This window comes from Lipotes vexillifer, unplaced genomic scaffold (assembly GCF_000442215.2).
Source record: "Lipotes vexillifer unplaced genomic scaffold, Lipotes_vexillifer_v1.1 scaffold395, whole genome shotgun sequence".
In the NCBI taxonomy this organism is placed as follows: domain Eukaryota; kingdom Metazoa; phylum Chordata; class Mammalia; order Artiodactyla; family Lipotidae; genus Lipotes; species Lipotes vexillifer.
In genome coordinates this window covers 8,827,337-8,846,778 of record NW_006797390.1, presented here as the reverse complement: position 1 = coordinate 8,846,778, position 19,442 = coordinate 8,827,337, and the positions used below count along the sequence as shown (strand labels likewise).

General features: G+C 59.8%; 1 protein-coding gene and 1 non-coding gene across 3 annotated transcripts in view; both read right to left on the bottom strand.

The window, feature by feature from the left end:
• CACNA1C (calcium voltage-gated channel subunit alpha1 C) overlaps positions 1-19,442 on the bottom strand; it is a 435,574-nt gene that overhangs the window by 30,288 nt on the left and 385,844 nt on the right. Inside the window, exons 29-31 of one of the 2 annotated variants that reach the window (XM_007469483.1) lie at positions 15,198-15,281; positions 2,775-2,807; positions 247-375 (exon numbers count right to left, since the gene is read on the bottom strand). In XM_007469483.1, coding sequence (XP_007469545.1) covers positions 247-375; positions 2,775-2,807; positions 15,198-15,281 — 246 coding nt within the window. Of the gene's footprint in view, positions 1-246; positions 376-2,774; positions 2,808-14,649; positions 14,734-15,197; positions 15,282-19,442 lie in introns of both variants that reach the window. The other variant, XM_007469484.1, reaches the window with a different exon arrangement.
• On the bottom strand, positions 4,680-4,752 carry TRNAE-UUC (transfer RNA glutamic acid (anticodon UUC)). Its single transcript has one exon. It is a non-coding gene; the product is annotated as a tRNA-Glu (tRNA).

Genomic DNA, 19,442 nt, shown 5'->3' with positions numbered 1-19,442 from the left:
CTGCTAACCCACTGCCGGGATGAGGGTGCCAGCCCCGGGCTGACAACACCCGAACTGGGAGCGGCTCTAGAGGTCATCGGGCCATCCCTGCCCGCGGCTTTCAAACCTCTTCCACCCCAAAACCACTGTGTGCAGCCAGTTCTCGGGGCAAATCCACAAAAGAGAGGAGAAAGCAGCACGCTTGCAGCCTCCCCTCAGCTGGGAGCATCGTCCCAGGCGGGGCCTGGGAGCGGGGCCGGGGGGTACCTGGAAGGACTTGATGAACGTCCACAGCAGCGTCCGGATGCCCTCCCCACGGCTCAGCAGCTTGACCAGACGCATGACCCGGAAGAGGCGGAAGAAGGTGATGGAGATGCGGGCGTTCTCCTCTGCGTTCTGGGGCCGTTAACACAGCAGTTAACACGCAGGCGGGCGGCGGGGGCCGGCTGCACTCGACTCTCCCGGCGCCCACGGGTAGGCCCAGCCCCAGGCTTCTGCGGCGCCCGGCCGTGCCCAGGCCCCGAGCCTCTGCCCCAGCATCCCCGGTCTTACGCCCCCCGCGGGGTGGGGGTGGGGGCGGCAGGTGATTCCCTAGAAATTCCATCTGCTCTGAAATCTAGGCCGAGAGCCGCCCTGGTGCCCCTGCTGCCCTCCTGCTTGGCTCAGCCGAGGGTCCGGCGTCCCGAGTGGCACCGGCGCTCTGGAGGTCCTGGGGGGCGGGGGCTGCCCAGCCCCAGCACTCAGTGTGCCACCTCCCCCCACGGCTGTGGACGGGCCCGGGCCGCAGGCGCTGCTGCCCCTCCGCTCCCCTCTCCCCTGGGCCCGCTGGCTGCGCAGGCCTGGGAGGGGTGGAGGCCCAGGCAGTGGAGCGTGAGCCCTGGACGGGTCTCCCTGCTGTGAGAGGACCGAGGGGTCCTGCTCGGGGCGGGTGGGCTCCCCAGGGGCGTCCTGGAGCGGGCTGGGGGCCGGGGCTGCTGGGCCCGGGGGAGCCTGGGGCAGGCGCATGCCTGGCCGGGGGTTGGGGGCCGGACACGCAGCCCTGGCCCCCTCTGCTCCAGATCTGGGAACAGTCACAGCACAAACTGACCCCCGCCCCCCCCCCCTCCTGCCCACACCGGCCAGAGAGCTGGGGTGGTGCCCGGGAGCTGGCCGGGTCCCCAGAGCCAGTGCAGCCCCCAGCCCCGTGGGCACCGGGAGAGAATGGACCTTTGGGTTTCCTGTTACGGCTCCTGCTGCAGGCCCCCTGCTCGGAGGCACCTCCGTCCGGGTGGTTGCTGGGCCCCATGTGGGCCCCGATTCTCAACTCCCGCTCCTCTGGTTTCATTTCTGACCGTCTCCAGGTCAGATCCGGCCTGGCCACGCCCACGAAAATCCCACCAGCGCCGGAGCCCTCGCGGCTCCTGGTTCTGACCCTGTGACCGGGGCTCCAGGGGCCGCTCCCCTCACCCCGATCAGAGAAGGAGCGCCCCGAGGGGGCCGGGTTTTACACGCGCCAGCACACCCTGCTCCTCCCGGGGCGGGCTGGTGGCTGGGGGCCACAGGGGCTGGGGGGGCCCCGACAGCAGGCCGTCTGGCCCCCGGGCCCTACCTGTCTGCATTTTGAAGTCTTTGATGCCCTTCATCTCTGCATTTCTGTCACCCGTGTACCTACTTGAAATTCTACTTTCTCTCCTTCAAAGGAGGTGGTGCTTCCCCAGAGGAAGGGCAGAGGAGGCTCAGGGCCTTGGAACTCGGCCATCAGCCCCACTGTGCTCGGGAAGGGAGACAGAAGAGACCGCCAGCTTACATGGAACTCAGCTGGGCACCAAGAGTCTGGGAGGTTGGCGCCGCAGAGGCATCTGCATCTGACTCGTTAAAAAGCAAAACGCAAGCCTCCAGTCTGAGTTCGTCCTGGGTTCAGAGCCCTCCAGATGCTGCAGGTGCCTTATGCTCCACTGACCGGTGACACATGGGCAGCACGTCCAGGCTCAGCCCTTCCGGCTATGGTCGTGGGCTTCGTCAGGAAACATCCCCACCGATCTTGCCTCTGTCTGCTGACCTCTGGGGCTCGGGGAATCAACCCACTCACTGGCCCTCCTAAAAACTCACGCCTGGCCCACGTTTGAAGTCTGTGACAGCAGCCTCTTGGAGAAAGCTGTTCCAAGGAGACTCCAAGGTCACACTGGTCGGCCTCTCTATCACTTTAGCCAAAGTATCCTAGAGCAGAAGCGGCTCCCACCGGACGGTCTGCTGCAGTGAAGAAACTAGGTGTGGCCTAGTTTTCATGCCCCTCACAGGTAACACTGTCGGGGTGATAGGAAATCCAACCACTCTCTGGGTAATGAACCCAGCTTCACCGCTTACTGGGGCCTTGACTCAGAGCTGGAGGGCGGCCTGGTGACTAGGAGGACCTCCCCGTCTCTGGCTATGTCACCTCTCCTTCCTCTTTCCCAGAGGCCTCACCATGGCGCTCGTGGGTGCCCCGTGCAAACCCCACGACAGATTTAGTGTGGGGACGTCAGCCAGTGGAGTCCTCAGGACGTTTAACAGGAAATGGCCCTCGGGTCCGATTCTCTCCCAGTGGCTCATTAGACAGTCAAGGTCATGGTGAACTGCCACCCACAGGAAAGCTCGAGGACAGAAATGTCGCACCAACAGCACTCGACAGCTACAGACCAGGCAGGCGAGGTGCATGGCAGACACGGGCAACATGCGTCGGGGGCTGGGTTCCAAGATGCTGGGGGTCGGGTGGGGGAAGTGGGTATGTTAGAGGGGGTCACAGAAGCTGAGAGCGTGGTCTGGAGGCTCGGTCTTACCATAAAGGGAGAGCATTGGGTATGTTCAGCTGGCTTTAAAGAAAGGCAGACAGAGATAAGCTGTAATGAGTCTCCGAAAAAGACGCCCGGCATTCTGGGTCTTGGTAACACAGGAGCAACGCTGTGGCAGGAGAGGGCAACGGGACCAAGTGGAGGGTACACGGCACAGGCCTGGCAAGGTCCGGGCACCGCCAGAGTGGACTCCCACCCAGCGAGGACTCTGGGTGTTCTCCTGCCCGGAACCATCTCTGGCTGCAGATTAACTACTAATTCACACCTGTTATCACGGAGGTGTTCTGGATTTTGAGGATGGAGGTTTTGTTTGTTTTGAATCAGCCGTGTGTGTCCTAAGGTAGCCTCCAGGGGCTGACCCTGCGCACGCTTACCCAGCACTGCCCGCTGAAGGCGAGAGACCTTGCCTGTGCCCAAGGCTGCTCTCTGCCCACGTGTATTTGAGCAAAGGAGCCCAGGGGCAGTGGCCCCCCAGGTCCAGGGGAAGACTGAGGCTCAGTTACCCCCTTTATGGTGGGCTAGCCCTCAGGCTGAGGCTCAGGAGGGAGAAGGGCCTGCTGGCTCCTGATCTCCGGGTGTGGACCCTGGACACCGGCCTGAGATAAACGAGTTCATTAAATTTGAAAGCCCTGCACACAATTTAGGACATTATTGTTAACACCCCGAGAAGCTGTTCTCAGGGGTCTGACTCTGGGCCCATTAGGGGGCAGGGGCCGAGGTGCCTGGCCTCAGGGGCGCATCCCACAGCAGCCCTGAGCTGCATCCGGGAAGGTGCCCTGCCCTTCAGCCCCACACACAGAGCACAGCCTGGACTGGTCCCCGCCGCCTGAGCTGCCAACTCCTTCTAGAAGGTCACGACTTCACTCTTACCCTCCACTTTCAGAGAGTTGCTCCTGTGTTTCTGTTTTCAAGGTATAAACAAGGAGAACATGTAATGGGGTTTTTGATGGACGCAAGTGTGCACAACCAGACGTTTGCTCGCAGGCTGAAAGATGCTTCTTTGGGAACGGATTTCTCAGCAAAATCCTTTTGTTCCCATTGCTAGTTGGGAGGTGTCCTTTTCGGGGGCCGGGGGAGACACGGGGTGAGGGAAAGGAGAAGGGACAGGACGCCTCTCTGGTTGTTTATGGAACACGGTCTAGATCTGTCTCTGCTTCACGATGGGCTGCAGCTGCCACGTCCACCCACGTGCCTGGATGGGGTGGGGTGTCTAGGATCTGGCCAGCAGGCTGAGAGAGAACACGGAGACAGACACGCACACGCACGCACACGCACGCACACGCACGCATGGTGGAAGTTCCAGGCTGGTCGGGGGCTTGCGCCCCGGTGTTAACCTGTGAGGAGCCCCATGCTTCCCGGGCTTCAGTGGGGGAGGGGTGTGAGGTCCGCACAGAGGTGAGTCCTCAGGCACTTAGTGCTGGGCTCCAGGCCGAGCGCCCAGCAGGCTCTAGCTTTGCTCCCTTCTTGGATGCACCCTGAAAACCACCAAAGCTGCCCGTTACTTCCAAGAGCCCTGGGCAGATGACTGAAGGTCTTCTGGGTCAACCCCTTCCCGAATGGGACCAGAATGGGGGTGCTTTAGAGGACCCACCTGGGTCACCTGGCCCCACTGAATTAACCCCCAACCATGAAAAAATTAAAACTACTTATTTTACTGCTTAAACATTCAGAATCCTTCATTTGGGCTTTTTAAATGTCTTAACTGTCGTTTTCTTGTTTTTAGCCTTTTATGCTCCCATTTCAGACCTCATTTATGTAAGTCATATTTTACTCCAGGATTTACCTTTAGGTCTGTTCTAATCACCTTGAGCATATCGTATTATTTTAACACTATGTATTAATTCAGTAACGCTTTTTTTTTTTGGCCGCGCTGTGCAGCTCGTGGGATCTTAGTTCCCGGGCCAGGGATCGAACCCGGGCCCTCGGCAGTGAAAGCACCGAGTCCTAACCACTGGGCCACCAGGGAGCTCCCCAGTAACCCTCATGATCCATCCCTATGACAGGAGACAAGAAGGGCCGTGGAGAGAGGAGGGCCGGGCCTCCGGGAACCCAGCGTCCAAAGAGCCTCACTTGGGGAGAATGTGGAGGCTCACGGGTTCGTTTTTTTCTTGGGCCTTGAGCCTTCCTCTTCAGAGGCTGCGGGGCAGGGTCACCTGTCAGCCGCTCGTGTGCGCCTGTCCTCGTGTGAGGAGCTGTGCTTACAAGGTCCGCGGGCTGGAAAGTAACTATGCATCGTAAGAAAGCCAGAAGGCAACCCGGAGTGATTCCTACAGGAGAGTGCAGGAAGGGGCCCGTCGCACAGCCCTGCCCACAGAGAACCACTGGCTGAGGCACTGCTGCCCAAGGTCACCCCCAGATGCCCGGGCGGCCAGGAGACGGGCGAGTGTGTCTGCCGATCGCTGTGATCCCCCAGAACGTCCTGAGGGACCACTGAGCATCACTTCTACCTTCTGAGCTAAGTGTAGGATTAACGGGGAGCCCCGAGTGCTTGAGCCGCTCCCCTCGGATGCTTCCCCAGACTCGCTCCCGGTGACCCCGAGTTACCTTTTCGGTGCGGGGGAGAGGGGATCACCTGCCCTGCACCCTGCCTGCCGCCAGCTCGTGTGCACGAGCGGGGAGCGTGCAGCCTGTTTCTCAGCCGCCCGTTCTCATCTTCGTTTTCTAATGATCTGGTCATTTTCAAGGGGTTATAGGGTATCAGGGCAATTAACTTAATCTGCTCTTGCAGTTGGTAGGAATGAAGCGAGATTATTCCTCCCCACGTGGGGCAGAGCCACACTGTCAGAGAGGCCCCAGGCCAGCAGCGGGGACAGACCCTGCCCTCACCTGGGCACATGTACGTGGGTCACCTTGTATGGTTCAACCAGCAAAGACCTGGGGTGGCTCTGGAAAACTGCCTTCCTGACCCAAGTTCAGGACCAGACGAGAAACACCACCTCAGCGGATGAAGCCTTTGTTTCCGGAATGTCCTCACTGTTCCTTTTCACTGGGGCGCTCTCTCTAGACCACCCGTGGGAGCCGAGGGGACTGAGGGGCACCAGAGCCTGCAAAGAGGGTTCTCCAGGACGGACGGACGCCAGAATCGGTGGGGCGTTTCCCAGTTTACATGCCATTGTCTCTCTGGAGAACGGAGAGCTTGTTGGAAATCGCTCTTGGCCACATAAGAAAGGGGCGGCTTCCTCTCCCCCCTTCTCCTCTTTCTCGGCCCCCCTTCTTGCATAGCTGGGAGGCAAGGGTTAGCGGGGAGGTAGGGCCAGGCGGTAGATTTCGATATCCTGACTATCTTCCAGGATGTTCTCTGTGATCGGTGGTTCGAGGGCACTTAAGAGCAGCTGTGTGCCGTGGCTGCGTCTCCTGGCCAGGCTGGCTTGGAAAGGTGCAGATGACCTGCCTCCCTGCAGGGAAGGCTGAGTCCAAGCAGGCCCTCGGACAAGGGCCCAATCCCAGTGGCTGCCACTGAGACAACGGTTATGTATCGGTCACTGAAATTCCACATCTCTCTGAACCGAGTCAAAAGCGACAGCACGGGAATGTGTGGACCTTTTACTGGCTGCCCGCCTACAGAAGCCTTGCTTGAAAAGACAGAAAACAAAAAACTCTCGTCCAGAACTCAGGGAGTGGATCTGGTATCAATTCCATGCCAAAACACCTGAAGATCTGGGTCCGCCTGCCATCCCCCCTCCGCCTGCCATCCCCCGCACCAGCTCTGCTTCTCTACTCCAACTATCTCTAATCTCATCTCCATTTGATCTGCAAGACAAGACGGTAGTTCAGCTGTGAGCATGTCATGGTGTCATAGCGGGGGTCTGGGGGGTTGGGGCTTTGTTGGTGAGACCCCAGTTAGCCTAGGGTGGGAGGATAAATAGGAGGCTTGTACACACAGAGAGAGCTGGGGATACGGGAGGCAAGGGCTTCTAGAGACTTCTGACGCTGCTTTCGTGGCCAGGAGCCAGCCGGCATACGTTCAGGGGTGGGGGTTCTCATTATCCTTCTAGCCCCTCTTCCAACGGGGAGAAACGCACGTCCTGGGAACTGAGGTGTGGCCCCGCGGACGTGGAGGGGTTGGGAGGTGCTGACGGTCAGAGCCACCAGGGGCGGCTGCAGGGAAGGAATTTTAAGGTCAAAGTAAAATCTGTTGTAAACTGCTAGCTCTCTAAGGTTGAATGAGGTGCTTTCTTGGGAGGGAGACGCAAGGTCTAAGTAAGCACGTGTCGACTGGGAGACACAGTGGAGGGTCGGTGCCACAGATCTGAGGGCAAATGAAGGAAATGCCGATGGTCAAAAGCAATTCTTAAGCCCAGTTTCCATTTCGGTCCGGCACGAATGGAGGGATGGAAGTGGGTTTGAGGAAGAGAAAAGCTGGGAAGGGGAAGGTGGGGGCTGTGAGGAAGGCGGAGACAAGGACAGAAAAGGGCGGGGCGCCCCAAAGGTCACCCCAAAGATGCGAGGGCGGAGGCTGGAAAGGCAGCCCCCCCACCCCAACCCTGTGGGCTTACATCTGTTTCTCCAAAGGAAAATTCCACCCAGAAGGGGAAGGAGATTCTAGCCAGAAAGGAGAACCTTTGTGGTCATAGGCACTCAGTTAAAATGCCCTTCTGAGCACCCCTCGAGGGGTCTTTGGCCCCAAGGGGACTGGAGGAGAGAGGCAGAGCAGGCGTTGCGGGTGCTGAGCTGTGGTGACCGGCACAGGGCCTGTGCTGTCAGTCGCGCTGCGGAGTGGCTGAGGCCTCAGGGGCTGCTCACTGCTCACCTGCAGCCCTACGGCTCCTCAGGGGCTGTTACCTGCCAGAGCTCATGCCACACGGGACTGATTACAAAATCGCCAGGGCTGTCTTATCTTCCTTGGGAGGGACAGTCATTCAAACAGATAACCAACAAAAGGAAATCATGAAAAATAAATGAAGAGACAGAGACAGAGATAGACAGGGACACAGAGAGAGAGAGAGACACACACACACACACACACACACACACACACACACACACACACGTGGACGGACACAGTGAGCCTGAAAGATGGAGAAGAAAAAGAGAGAGAGAGACAGAGACAGAGACAGGGACACAGAGAGAGAGACAGAGACAGACTCAAGGAAACAAACCAGCGAGAGCAGCCGGCTCTCAGGAAGCGGCATTAGACAGAGTGAGTGATTTTGGGGGCACCTGTCAGTGTTTTGGGGCCTGCTGAAATTAGCCCCCTCACTTCCCCCAAGAGCTCAGGGAATATTCGAGGTCCCTCCGCTTTAGACGCACGCTCTCTGGCAAACACCCCGGCAGCTGGCTCAGCTGGGGACAAGTGACACCCGCTGCCTGGATGGATGGCCGTCTGGCTGAACCAGGGCTGTGTCCTGACAGCATCCTTCAGTCCAGCCCTCCGATTCAGGGGAAAGGAGAGGGCTGTATGAGGACAGAAGAGGTGAGAATGAGGGAGGAAAGGAGAGAAAATTAGAGGACGGGAGGTGGAGGGGTCTCGGTCAGAAGGCGGAGGGGATGAGGGACCCCGTCGGGTCCCAGCTGTCGCGACACTGGACAGCCTAACTCAGCCGGGAGAAAACCATTAGAAACGGGTTCCAGAGGCCTTTCGGGTCAGGCCTGCAGGACCCTCCTCCAGGCCACTGCTTTGGGACAGCCTGCGCCCAGCAGCCTGCTGTCCAGCACGTGGGCCTCACTCTGCAGGCAGAGCCCGGGCTCTGCAAATGGCTCCCCGCGCCCTGCTGGACTGCGGCTGGTCGGGGGCCCGGCTCACTGCTAGGCGAGCGGGGCTCTGCTCAACCTCTCAGGGCCAACTTCCTTTCCAAGCAGAGGAGAAACTACCCTTTAGGACAACTGGGGGCCGGGCCCCCTCCTCACTCACATCCATGCTCCAGATACCACCTCTAGGTCGAGTCTTACCTTCATCCCTTTAAAGGCAGAGTTTCTTTTGGGGGCGGGCGGTACCGAGTCAGTACTGCCCTCGTGTGAACAAGGCACCTTGGTGGCTTCCTTTGTTGGGGGCGTGGGAGTGGAGGTGGTGCTGAGAAGGGGAGGGACTGGAGCAGCGGGGGAGGGACCAGCAGAGGGAAACAGGTAGGGGGGATGGGGGCACCGGAGGGTGGCAAGGGTCACAGCTGCTCCACCTGGCTTGGCCTGACACCACCAGTGTTGACTTAACTGAGGCCCCGACGTGCGTCCCAGATGCTCCAGGCTGAAGCACGTCCCAGCCGTCCCCCCTCCCCCCTCGTCCCCACCCCTTCTCCCCTCCACCCGCTCTCTCCTCCCGTCCAGAGGACAGGGAAGGGTGCTGCCCCACACTTCCTGTGCTCTTGTCCTCCAAGCCCCATGACCCAGGGCCCAGGCGTCCGAGCATCCCCTGGAGCCCTCAGGCCCGGAGAAGTTTGGCTGAGCCGCGCTGCCTGGGGTCCCAAGGCTGGGAGCGCCCTGCGCGGGGCCTGTGAGTGCAGGGCCCCTGCCAGCCTGCCCGCGGTTTGGCCGAAGGGCTCACGGAAGTGCAGGAGTCAGTTCTCCCACAGGGATGGACTCGAATCCCGCTCTCGCCACCTGTTAGCTGCACGGCCTTGGCAAACCCTGAGCAAGCTCGGCCCCTCTCAGGGATGTGACGTGTGGGGGCCCTGGCCTGGCGCCCCCCCCCCCCCCCCCCGAGGGCAGCACCCTGCCCCCCACCCCTGCCGAGCTCCTCACGAGGCCCCAGCCGGGACCATGTCACTTCACCCCACCGTCCTGCTCGGCCACTCTGCAGCCCTGCACTAGTCCTGTCTCTGTGTCCACGCAAGGCCCCGCCCGCTGAACCTGCCCGGAGGCCCTCGGCCGCGTCCCCCATCCTGTTCCCACCTGGGGTCCCTGAGGCCTTCTCTCTGGAGAGTTTCTAGGTGACAATTTTGACGCCACGGCTCGCGGGTGGTCCACACGTGGGCCTGCCGGGCGGCAAGGACGTCACTGTCAGAAGGCACCCAGTGCAGAGCCGGTGGGGGGCACTCTGGCCCACCTCAGGCCTCCGCCGCTGCACTCAAGGACGGCCAGCCCCAAGGCGGGTCGCTGCTGTCAGTCCCGTGGCCGCCTCGTCCGCGACTGGGGACACGTGTGTCCGTGATGAGGGCTCCGGGCCTCCCAGCACTCCCTGTCGTGCAGGGGGTGGAGGGGAAACTGGGGGCTGACGGGGGCCACTTATGACACCCCAGGAGCTTCCACTGACATCACAGGGTTACGTCACTAGGTTTTCCTTCTGGAAAACAGAATTTCGGACTCAAGGGATAAAGGAGGAGCAGGAGGCTTGACGCTGGGGACATGACGCTGACTGCCCAGCCAGAGGAGAAGGTAGCGTGTCCAGAGAGGACGGGGTGGCCGGGCCGTGGCCACGGACGCAGGATCCAGCGTGACTGCGGGGCCCCGGGTCTCCCCGGGTCACCTCGGAGGACCCAAGGGCATCTCCCAGAGTGAGCCGGAGGTCAAGGTGGCCCCGAGCACAGAGGCCCCAGCTCAGCCCCCCATTTCTCCTCTTCCCTCAGCTGTTCACCTATCCCGGCCTGGAATACCATCGCTGTGCTGGTGATTCCATGCCTGACTGCGGACCGGGTGTCTGTTGTCCACCTGACATCACCGCTGGGCAGTTGAGTACACAGCCCCCCACCCCGCCCGAGCCTCGTCCTCGTCGTGCAAACGGGCCTCGCCTCCCCCCCTCCTGCCGACGCCGGCTCCATCCTCCCCGGCTCGGCTGGGACCCCACGGCTTCCTGGAAGCCCTCCTCCTCTGGTGCCCACGTCCAGGCCGTCAGGAGAGGCCGTGGGTCCTGCTCGCAGAGCACACTGAGAATCTGACCGTTTTCACCACGTCTGCTGGAACTCCGTCCCCTCCCACCTGGATGGCTGCGTCCACCTTCCAGCTGGTGGAGGGCTTTGCCCTTGACTCCCGCAGGGGTCCCCGGACCATGGACACCTCTTCTCAAAGGCGCCCGAGCCTCCGCCCCCCGCCCAGGCGAAGGCCCACAGCTGCTCCCCTCCCTGACCCCCGCACCCTGCGCGTCCTGCCCGAAGCTCCTCTCCCGGGATCCGCAAGGGCATCGCCTCACTTCTCCCAGGTCTTGGCTCTCTTCAAATTCCCCTCCTCAGTACAGCTCGTCTTACAGAGAACGGCACCAGCCTCCGCGGCTCTCTGCTCCTCTGACCCCCCTCCCTTGGCACTTCTCGGCTCTCCACGTACTGCACCATTTCCCTATTTTCTGTGTCCGAACATCTCCCAGCCTTAGGACACCAGCTCCCAAGAACGGGCTTTTGTTTGGTCCATAATGGATCCCAGGTGCCCGGCACCAGAAGGGGAGGCTCCAGCCACGGTGGAAGGAAGGGACAATTGTTCCTGGGGTCGCTGGGGAATCCACTTCCCAAGGCAGGGCACCAGAGCCTGGCAGAGGCAGGAGGACGGAGCTGTTTGAGGGGAGATGACTCTGAACGTGGGGAATATTTGGAGGGCGGCTGGGATGCACACAGCAGTTGGGGAGGGAAACGAGAGCTGGTCTCTGTAGGTTAATTGTCAGAGATGACGAGTTACAGGTGGAGAGCCTCAGGGATCCCTCTGAGGCTGGAATGGAACGTTTGTCTGCAAAAGGAGGTCTTGTGACAACAGTAAGACTAGAAAATTCGGGGAGGCCTGGGGCTGAGCTCTTGGCCCAGCGAGCGTCCAGACCCATAACCTGCCTGTGTCTGGAAGGCAGAACCATACGGTGGAGGGTCATGCCTCTGAGAAGAGGCGTTATCATCCCTATAACTTGTCCCACAATCCTGGCTACCGTCGGGGTGCGGGGCCATGTCCGTGCTTGTGGGACAGGCCCATCTTGGCTTGAGTCGTGGGCAGTGGTCAGTGAGCTTCCTTTGATCCGGCTGGACCTGTCGACCAAGAGTTCGAGTGTATCCGGGAACGAGGGCTGTGATATCTGTGCTTGGCTGGTGTGTCAGCAGGGGGGTTGGAAAGATCGTCCTTTGCTTGGGTGCCACGGTCTCTCCCCTTTAACAGCGCTGTACAGTTTTTTAATTTTTTAATTTTTATTTATTTATTTATTTGTCTGCATTGGGTCTTCTTGCTGCACGCGGGCTTTCTCTAGTTGCGGAGAGCGGGGGCTACTCTTCGTTGCTGTGCGTGGGCTTCTCATTGCAGTGGCTTCTCTTGTTGTGGAGCACGGGCTCTAGGCGCGCAGGCTTCAGTAGTTGTGGCACGTGGGCTCAGTAGTTGTGGCGCACGGGCTTAGGTGCTCCGTGGCACGTGGGATCTTCCCGGACCAGGGCTCGAACCCGTGTCCCCTGCATTTGCGGGCGGATTCTCAACCACTGCGCCACCAGGGAGGTCCCAACAGTGCCGTACAGTTTACGGCCGGTTTTTAAATGGATGCTCTTAGTTGAGCTTCAAAACCCAGCCCCGTAAATCATCATGCTCCTCGGATCGGTGGGGGTCGGGGGGGAGAAGCAGGACTCAAGCACTTGATCTGACCCTGGTCCGGCCTCCTCCTCCGGCCCATGCCTGGGATGATGACGCGGGTGTCCTTTCTGGATGTGTGGGAGGGAGTGGGAAACAGTTGGGGCCGAGTGGTGGGTCTCTGGACACCTCCTCTGCTCTGCATCACACACGCTGTCCCCATTTTTATCTCCAGACAACCCTTCGTGTGACTTTTCACAAACTCCTCAATCTGGAGCGTGAAGAGCATCTCCATGTGGGCGAAGGATACTGGGAGGAATTGGAGGGGCTTCCCAACTGGAAGCGGGGCTGGGCCGATAACTTCTCGTTTAGAAAATAAAAAACCTCCTGTGGTTATTTAAAGATACAGACTGTGGAACGTAAGGGCTGAACAAATCCTGGCCGGCTGGAGTCCACGAGAGGAGGCTATGAGATGTATGTGTTCATCAAAGGGCGTCATGGACTGAACAGACAAAAACGCTGGCCCCCCGCCCCGGGAGGCCTGGGCTCCAGCCGAGGGGCAGCAAAGGCACTGGCACGCGGCACGCTCCATCCTCACCTGTGCATCGGCGAACGGGGATGGTCATTCGCGTCTGTCAAGCTCAGGCTCACGGCGCACAAGCTGGGTGCCGAGGCGAATTGTAAACGGAAACTGTTGTACAAATGGAGGGTCTGCATGTGACTCCACGTGCCGTTCCTGGGGTCCTGCACCACCCCCAATTCCAACAGTCACTTTTCGGGGTAGAAATTTTATACTCTAGAATTTTTTCCTTTGTCTTTGTTTTTCTTTAAAAATAGCAGTAGTTTGAAAGAAAACGTCAGGCTGAGCGATGGCGTGGGCCTGGCCAACAGTGAGCACCCCAGGGGACCCTGGGACTGAGGTGGGTCCTCTGCACCCAGGGAGCTGCCTGCTGTCACCCTCCTGTGGGTCCCTGCATGGTTCCCCACAGGGACCCACCCTCCAGACGCAGGGTCATCCTGCCCTTCCCTGGTCTCCCCCGAGGGCCCCTCGGTCCGAGCACAGGCCCTGGCCGGTGGATACTTGTAGGTAGGGACGTGACAGCTCCTGGGATACAACTTGGGGTCCATCCAGCCACTTGGCGGGGGCAGTGCCAAGGGAGGGGAGGCATGGAGTCTGAGTGGGGAGCTTGGTTTCCTTGTGTTCCAATGATTCAGTGGCAGAGGTCAAGGGAGTGTACACACGTACACACACACACACACACACACACACACACACACACACGCACCCCACAAGACAAAGACGACCCTGGGGGATCACCGAGACAGAGGGGCAATCGAATCTATGCTACGGGGCGAGCAGGGAGGGGGCCATGTTGACAGGGGGGACACAGGGAAAGCAGAACAGCCTCCCCCCAACGTCCACCCGCTCGAAGGGGGCAGACAGGACTTCTGATCAGCGGAAGCAGGACATATAATAACATCAGTTCAACCGACTGGCAGCTGACTACAGGGTGGAGGGGGCGGGTAAGGACAAGGACGGGGGATGGTGGCGGTCGTGGGGTGTTTCTGACACCTTAGATCAGAACTCTGGAGCATCTGCTCCGTGCTGTTATTCAATGGTTCAGTGCATCAACATTTGTGCAAACATTACCAAGTCTCTTAACCAAGGAAAAATCCTGACAAAAAACTAAACCACACATTGTTAAAGACCAACCGCAAGAGGGCTTGCCTATAGATAACGAGAGAAGGTTGAACATGCCGGGGAGCAGAGGGATGTGTGCAGGGGCTAGAGGGACTGTCTAGGAGGGGCAGCTCCCGGGGGCAGGTGCAGGAGGTCTTGGAGCCGGGGGGTGGGTGGTGAGGGGAGAGCCAGACAGGGGCAAGGCTGGTCCTCTGGGGCAGGTTCACCTGGGGCCAGGTGCTCCCACAGCAAGTTGCAGGGGGGTGGCAGAGGAGCCCTCTCCAGAAAAGAGGGGTGCGGGCCGTTCTCCACCGCCTCTCAGTGGAGGGGCTGTTTTAGCGTGAGTACGATGGGCTGACAGTGCCGGCCAGGTGCGAGCCTTCACCCGTGGTCCTCGGGAGAGCTCATTTCCCGGATGCTGGGGGTGGGAAGGGGCTGCGCCAGCAGCTGCCCAGCGGTTGTAAACACCCTTCCATCGTCTCACTGTGGGATCCCAGGGCTGCATCCCCCTAGACAGTGTGTGTCATGCTAGGCCAATCGCAAAAGGGGAAGGAAAGGATGCAGCAATCAAAACTCAGAGGGAAGGGCGCCTCGTTCCAAACGTTAAAGAAAAAAGAATAAAACAATTTCGAAGTAAAGCAACGAGAAAGAAAACCCTTTCTACCAATTTAAACAAACAAACCAGAATAACTTAGTGGGAATAAGGAGTTGGGAGGAAGCGGCAAGGAGAGAGCAATGGGGTGAGTGCGGGGCAGGCGCGGCGTCACAGGGCGGGACGCCGGTACTTACGTTTACCTCGGTGATGGCTATATCAACAATGCTACCCACAACAATCAAGGCGTCAAATGTGTTCCATGCATCACAGAAATAGTGCTGCATGGGGCAGAGGGGCCAAGGGAGGGAGAGAGGAGAAAAAAACCAACAACAAAGAAAAACAAAACAAAAGGGAGAGGAAAATGAAAAAAAAAAAAGCATGAAAGAAAGGAGAGAAGAGGGAAAAAATGAGAAAAGAAAGAGGTTACGTGGGCATATACTGGACCCTCTTACCACTCCACAGTCCTGGAGGCGCACACCTGGCACCCGGTGCTCGCGGAGCCTGACAAAGGCCGGGTTAGTCGGGGCGGGGGGGCCGGGCGGGGGTCCTGGAGGCGGAGAAGCCCGGCCGCCCCTTGTCCGGCCCGGCAGAGTGGGGACAGCGCGGGGGCTCACGTCCCCCAGGACGGCGGCAGGTGCAAGAGAAAGCATGACTGGCGGGGGTAAAACAGGAAACCAAACAATAAACCGGAGGAGGTAAGGAGGGAGGGACACGGAGGCGTCCTGGGCAGAATCATACTCACATTCGTCTCACTGAGAATGACGTCAATTACGCTGCCAATTACGATGAGGCAGTCAAAGACATTCCAGGGGTCACTAAAGTAGCCCTACACGGGGCGGCAGGACGGGAGTGAAAAGGAAGGTCAGACAGACAAGAACAGAGCACCGCCGTCGGGCCGCACCGTCGCTGCCGAGTCCGAGCGGGGCGGGGTCCTCCCCCTCCAGGCCCAGCCCCCTCGCTGCCCATCCTACTTCCGCAGCCCCTCCCAGGCCTGCAGCACCTCCTAGGAGGCCTGTCTGCAGGGAGGCAGGGAGGGAACAGGGGCGGGGACCCTCGTGAGGTGGTCTGGGGATTAGCAAGCGGCCATCGGTGTGGTCCAGGCACAGCCAGGCCCTCTGGGCTCAGGGGTGAGCCGCGTGACGCTCGTGATAACGAGGGGACCATGGCATCAGAGCAGCATCTACAAGGTCACCCTCGCGGCAGCCCTGGACGGGCATCCAGCCCTGGACGGGCCCGGTGCCTCTGGACAGAGGCTTTCCTCCCTGAAAGGGGACGGAGGCCAGGTCAGTCCCAAGGTTTGGTAACGCGGGAGGCGACCCTAGACCGGCTCTCAGGGCAGGGGTGTCTCTGAAGCACCGCCGTGCTCAGCACCATCATTCTGACTCAGGATCCTGATGAAGCTCCCCCCGCGCGAGAACGAGGTTCTCACAGCCCTTCCTGCAGGCCGGGTGGGGGTCTGGGGGCTGTCGTGTCTAGGGGGAGCGATCAGGATGCTGACCCACTCCTTTGTCCCGCACACGTGGATTTTGTTTGTTTTACACCATATTTGGGGAAGGGAACGGATGAATGTTTTTCAAAGACTTTTTCAAAGTTCGTGGACAGCTGGTCAGCTAAGGGCTGTCCCCTTCCTGTGAGGGTTCTTGGAGTCCTGGGCAGGCAGGCTTTCTGCAAAGAGAGGGCAGGCTCCTGGGTCTGGACCACTGCCTCTCAGAGTACAGGGGAAAGGGAGCAATGCTCTGTGACACACGGATGTTCAGGAGCCCCGGGAACCACACAGCCGTCCTCCCCAGGGGTGGAGTGGGGAGGGCCCAGCACCGAGGGCATCTGTCTTTCCGTAAGAAAGGACATCTGCCCCTTTGGTTCTTCAAGGGATACCCCAGCTCTGAGCCACGAGGTGGGGTTTCCAGGAGATGCACTTCTGAGGTTGGTGAGGAGGTAAGAAAGCATCGGGCTGGCCTCTTAGAGTCTCCCCGGTCCCTCTCCCTGGCCCTCCTGGGGCGGCCAACTCTCGCTCTCTACTTCTGAGTCTCAGGAGTCTGTGCTCTCCCATTTCTCCCCAGCTCCCTCCAGCTCCGTGACCCCTCCACCTCCACCATTCCTAGCTGTGCCCCCTCTCAGATGGATCACAAGACATGCTGTCCCAGGGCTGTTATTCTTAGTGTGGAGGTCAGGTCACAGGGAAAGGGACCTCTCGGTTCCCTAGGCCTTTCTGCCAAAAAAAAAAAAAAAAAAGCAGAAATGCCACCGTGGAGACTCTGGACAGCCCGGCGGGGAGCAGAGGTCGGCCAGGGCGTGGGTGAGGTGAGGGTCACTTGAAACGCTTGCTGGCTTCCCAGAGTATTTTTCTGAATATCCTGGAGCCTTTGGGGGCACCGAGAGGCTTCTCGCTCCCATTCGAGTCACGTGCTGTGAGTGGGAAAGAACTGACCCCCTGCAGGGTCTTCCCATGGCATCACAGGGCACGTGGAGAGCACTGGTCTTGAGGGCAGAGCGAAGACCCCGTGCAAACGACAAATACGCATGTGCTTTAACATCAGGTTTTGGAAAACACTGGGGGACTCTCTCTAGAGAGGAAAAGCATCTTTGTGGGTAGAGCTGTTTTGGGAGGGCAGGGGAGGCGGTGTCCAGGAAGAGAAAGGAGGGAAGCAGGAGCCAGAGGAGAGTCCAGGACGCCCAGCATCCAGCCTAGAAAACGCAGTGGCAAGTCGTCATTCGGGTCTGGGGGCGAGAGGAGGAGAGAGGTGGGTGGGCGTCACGGCGCTCAAGGAGTGGGGAGGGGCTGGCGTCTGTCCGTTCACCAGAGGGACCTGGAACAGATGGGTGAGCTGGCCTCGGTCCACAGCGTGGCTGAGGGGAGATACAGAGGGGGAGAAGGCAGGCGGAGGCGAGGCAGACGAGAGGTTAACAGCTGGCGAGCGAGCTCTGGAAGGAGCCTGGCCCCAGGGACCCTGCCGCCCTCACCCACCGCATGCATCGCCTGTCAGCCCCACTCTTGCGCTCCTTCCCAGTGCTCTGCGGCCGGCGGCTTCCGCTGGGTTGCCTGGCCTCACCCGCCCCCTTGCGCTCCACAGGCTGTGCTGCTGGCGCGTTTGGTTGGCCCCTCTGTCCTGTGGGCCCGGGGCGAAGGCCTCCGCTGGCCGCAGAGCCCCACCAGTTCCCGCCCGGAGGAGGTTTACACACAGCCCACGGGGGTGGGGGGTGACAGGGTCCCTTTAAGAGGCAGCTTCCCCCTGCCCTGTCCACCCGCTTCCTGCCCTGTCAACCCTCCAAGCCGGACCATGAACACAGTTTCAGATCCAGCTGTCAGCGCCTCCTCCCAGCCGTCCACACCCATCCCAGAAACACGCTGACGCCCTCCAGGGGGCTCGACAGGTTGCCAAGGGACACACCTGGCCAATTCCCCAAGTGGGCAGGGCCTGGGAGGAAGGTTGCCCCCTGTTGTCAGTGCAAGAGCTGTGTCCTCTCTCTCCCCGTCACACACACGCGCACGCACACACACACACGCACACACACCTGTTGTCCATCTCCTCGACTGCTGGAAACCATGGGTGACATGGGTTTGGGGAGTATGATGGAGGAAATAGAATGGGGAAAAAATCATAGACTTGTTTTCTTGAAATCAGGCTGACCTCCAGGTCATACCTGTCACTCGTTCTTTCTCTGGTAGAAGTCAGGGTTAGCAAAAGGGGCTCTGGGCTCTCCCTGAAGTGGTGAACCAAACCTCTCAATGTCCAGATCCTCAGAGCCAGGCAGCGCTGCCCACGCAGGGGCGGACGGCATCTTGGGGGAAGACTTTCTCTCGCCATCTCTAACCCTGCAGGGTGAGTGGGTCCCCAGCCTCAGGAGGTCTCGTGCGTGTCCCCCTGGGCTGAAAGGCAAGTGCCCCGCTGGGAATAATCCCTTCTCCGGAGGGCGCCGACCCTCCGCTCACTGGCTGCCACGGCAGAAGAGACGTGGACCAAATCGATCCTAGGTTCAGCACAACGTGACTAGGAAAGGACGCTGCTGCCCCAGCACCCACGATGCATTTCACCTGCATGAGAATTTTGGATTTTCCTCTCTTGGATCATCTGTGCCCTGATTCACTCCACCCCTGGAGCTGTTCCGAGTTGGAAGAGGCGGTGTAGTGGTTAAGGGTGTGACCCGCAGAGGCAGGGTGTCTGGGTTCGAGTCCTCCCTCTGGCACTTACTGGCTGGGTGACCCTGAGCAGATAACCGCACCTCTCTGTGCCTGTTTCCCCCTATGACACGGCGACCTGTGGGTTATGGTAGGAATGACACAGTGAACTGCCTGCACCTGTAGGAAGCCCAGTGAGTTCCAGCGGCTGCCACAGCTGCTGGAGCTGGTCCGTCCCCTTCTAGGGAGGCCAGACGCACAGGGTCAGCCTTGGGGGTGGGACTGAGCAGTGCGGAAGGCAAGGCTCAGGAATGTGGAAGGAGGAGGGGGAACGTGAAGGCTCCAGAATCCCAACCTCCCTTCAGTGGGTCTCATCTTGAATCCTGGTGAGGACTGCCTGTCCTGAGATTCTCGGATGAAATCCGGCATCGCTTTGAGATTGGTGACCGTAAGTAAGCTGTCCTGGCTAGATTCCGTCAAACTCAGGTTCACACAGATAGTTAACTGCCAGGTTCCTAGAAACCACTATTCCTCTGGCTGGAGGGCTGCGGGGAGAGGAGTGGGCTGCCAGGTGGGCCCACATCCTGTCTCCGGTCCCCAGAGCAGGGCTGCTGCTGGGAGGTCCAGGCACACGCCCTGGGCCCCAAATTCTGGACTCTCAGCCCCTTCCCCGCCCAGAGCAGAGTCAACACAAGCTTTAAACCAGGATGGTGGTGAGAGGGGTCCACAGGAGTCTACACACCTGGGACCGTGCTGCCATTGCTGGCTTTCTTCTCTTCTCCATCCCCTCCTGCACGGCTTCCTTATCTACCTCTGACGGGTCCAGCAGAGAGAAGGCAAGGAACACAGAGGAGGTGACCGGACGCTCTT